The sequence below is a fragment of the Magnolia sinica genome, chromosome 3 (genome assembly GCF_029962835.1).
Source record: "Magnolia sinica isolate HGM2019 chromosome 3, MsV1, whole genome shotgun sequence".
In the NCBI taxonomy this organism is placed as follows: Eukaryota; Viridiplantae; Streptophyta; class Magnoliopsida; order Magnoliales; family Magnoliaceae; genus Magnolia; species Magnolia sinica.
Window position 1 is genome coordinate 1884965 of NC_080575.1, and position 2275 is coordinate 1887239.

The 2275-nt window shown below is 39.3% G+C and overlaps 1 protein-coding gene across 1 annotated transcript; it reads left to right on the plus strand.

Moving 5' to 3' along the window:
* The first annotated feature begins 510 nt into the window (after positions 1-510).
* Positions 511-1559, plus strand: LOC131239246 (probable histone H2A.1). The gene is made up of 2 exons (XM_058236851.1): positions 511-767; positions 1210-1559. Exons 1-2 carry the CDS (start codon positions 564-566, stop codon positions 1435-1437), a joined length of 432 nt encoding a protein of 143 aa, XP_058092834.1. The 5' UTR covers positions 511-563; the 3' UTR covers positions 1438-1559.
* The last annotated feature ends 716 nt before the right edge of the window (positions 1560-2275 follow it).

Consider the following 2275-nt stretch of genomic DNA (forward strand, 5'->3'; position numbering starts at 1 on the left):
ATAATATTAGTCGAGCCATCCCAACCTCTGATTCGTGGACACTTGTTTTCTGAAATAAGACCCTAGGATTTTTTTCATTTTTAACCGTGCCAGCAATCTAATAGTTAGGTTACAAGATCAGAGTAATATTTTTTTCATGAGACATCTAAATTGAATCCCAATAATTTGGACGGTTTAATTTAAATTAATCATATGCTACCTATGCAATTTCTAAATAATTTATCGCTGCCTGCGTATCACCGCCGGACTCTGCCAGCGTATCAAAGCATTTCTCTTTCAAAATTCAAAACAACCGTGAAAATTTTTTCCCTCCTCCCGCCAATTCCAAACGCAAAACCACCCCACTTGCGTTCGGAGACAAAACCAACGCTTCCTATTGGCGAGAAACCCAAACACACGGATCGCCAACCAATCTAAAATCTTAACCGTTGAAAACCCAAACTCACACGGATCGTGACTTCTCTATAAATAACATCCTCCCCAGATCTCGCCAGGCAAGTATCACATCATCTTGTTTGAAAAAATTCCAGTCGAGAGAGAGAGAGAAAGTGCAAGAGGGAGAAATGGAGGCAGCTAAGACAACGAAGTCTGCTGGAGGAAGGAAAGGCTCTGCAAGACGCAAGGCCGTCTCGAAATCTGTCAAGGCCGGGCTTCAATTCCCTGTTGGAAGGATTGCTAGGTTCTTGAAGAAAGGAAGATATGCAAGGAGGCTTGGAACCGGCGCTCCCATCTACTTAGCTGCTGTTCTTGAGTATCTAGCCGCAGAGGTATGAAAAATGTATAGGAAATCCCAGAAATTTAAGATCTATTTCATCCCCTTTTTCCTCCTGTCTTTGATTTTTACCTTATTGGTTTCTGGGTTTGTGTTGGATTTCAAAAGAAGTCAGAGAAAATCCAAATCCCCAATAAAGTCCATTAAACCCCAGAAATCCCTGTGTTTGGTTTTGTTTTGTTGATCTACCCTTTTAGGTTTATGGGTCTCCGTTGGATTTTCAAAAAAAATTTCTGAAAATCTCCCAAATAGCCCATTAAATGCCAGAAATTTAAGATTCATTTCATTCCTCTTTTTCCTGTGCTTTATTTTATTTCATTAATCTACCCATTTTGCTTTTTGGGTCTGTGTTGGATTTTAGGCCTGAAAAATCCCAAAAAGCACATTGTCTCCATTCAATATCATCATCTTAAACTCTGTCTCTGTCTCAATCTCAGGTTTTGGAGCTTGCTGGAAATGCTGCAAGAGACAACAAGAAGACTCGGATCATCCCAAGGCATGTTCTCCTGGCTATTAGAAATGATGATGAGCTTGGGAAGCTGTTGGCTGGTGTGACTATTGCTCATGGTGGTGTTCTTCCCAACATTCATTCAGTTCTTCTTCCCAAGAAATCTGAGAAAGCTAAGGATAGTATTGAAGCAACCAAATCCCCAAAGAAGGCTTGAATCAGATGATCTGAATCTGTTACTCTTTTTTATTTAGTGTATATTTGTCTTTATGAGATTCACAAAAATGGGGGATTTTGTGTTTTGAAGAAAGAAGTAGAACAAAGTTTCGTTTTTTTCCATTTTGAGTTCTGTGGGCCACCCTTGTTGATCTAGTTGCTAAATCGAATATGATAAGAAGATTGATCTTGCACCTGTATACATGTGCAGGTGCGAGATCAAACTGTATTTAGAAGGATCCTTCATACAGGCGATCTTGTTTTATCATGCATTTGTAATGATCCTTCCATCATGTGGACCGTGATTTTGCTATTAAAATCAAGTCATTTCCCCCCCTCACGTGGTCTGGAGAGTCCATGCAAAATGGACTTGGATTAGGTGGTTGACACCTCCATTACTGACTTATGTATGGATCTGTTCTGGAAAAAAAGACTCTGTGGGCCTGCCATGATGCATGTCTTTTTATTGGGAGTGTGGCAATGGTCTCCCCCAAGAAGGTGCGGCCCACCTTGATGTATGTATTCTATATCCATGCTGTCTATTCTTCATGAGCCTTAAAATGAAGCAGATCCAATTGTTAGGTTGACCATATCATGGGAAATAATTATATTGGGTTGGTATTATTTTTTACCCCATTTTGGTTTCTGTGAACTTATTAGCTGGTTGGATTACAAATAAACATTGTAATAATCCTTGAGAAGTTTTTAATGGTAGGGTGTTCAATCACCACTTTTGCCATTGTATGATTCACTTGAGCTATGTGTTTGCTTCATTTTTGGTCTCGTGTTATAAATTGATCAGCAAAAGATATAGGATAAATACATTAATGTGGGCTCAT

Coding starts and splice junctions, on each gene's coding strand:
- LOC131239246 (XM_058236851.1), top strand. CDS start 564: ATGGAGGCAGCTAAGACAACGAAGTCTGCTGGAGGAAGGAAAGGCTCT. Junction 768..1,209: donor TTGAGTATCTAGCCGCAGAG/GTATGAAAAATG, acceptor TCTCAATCTCAG/GTTTTGGAGCTTGCTGGAAA.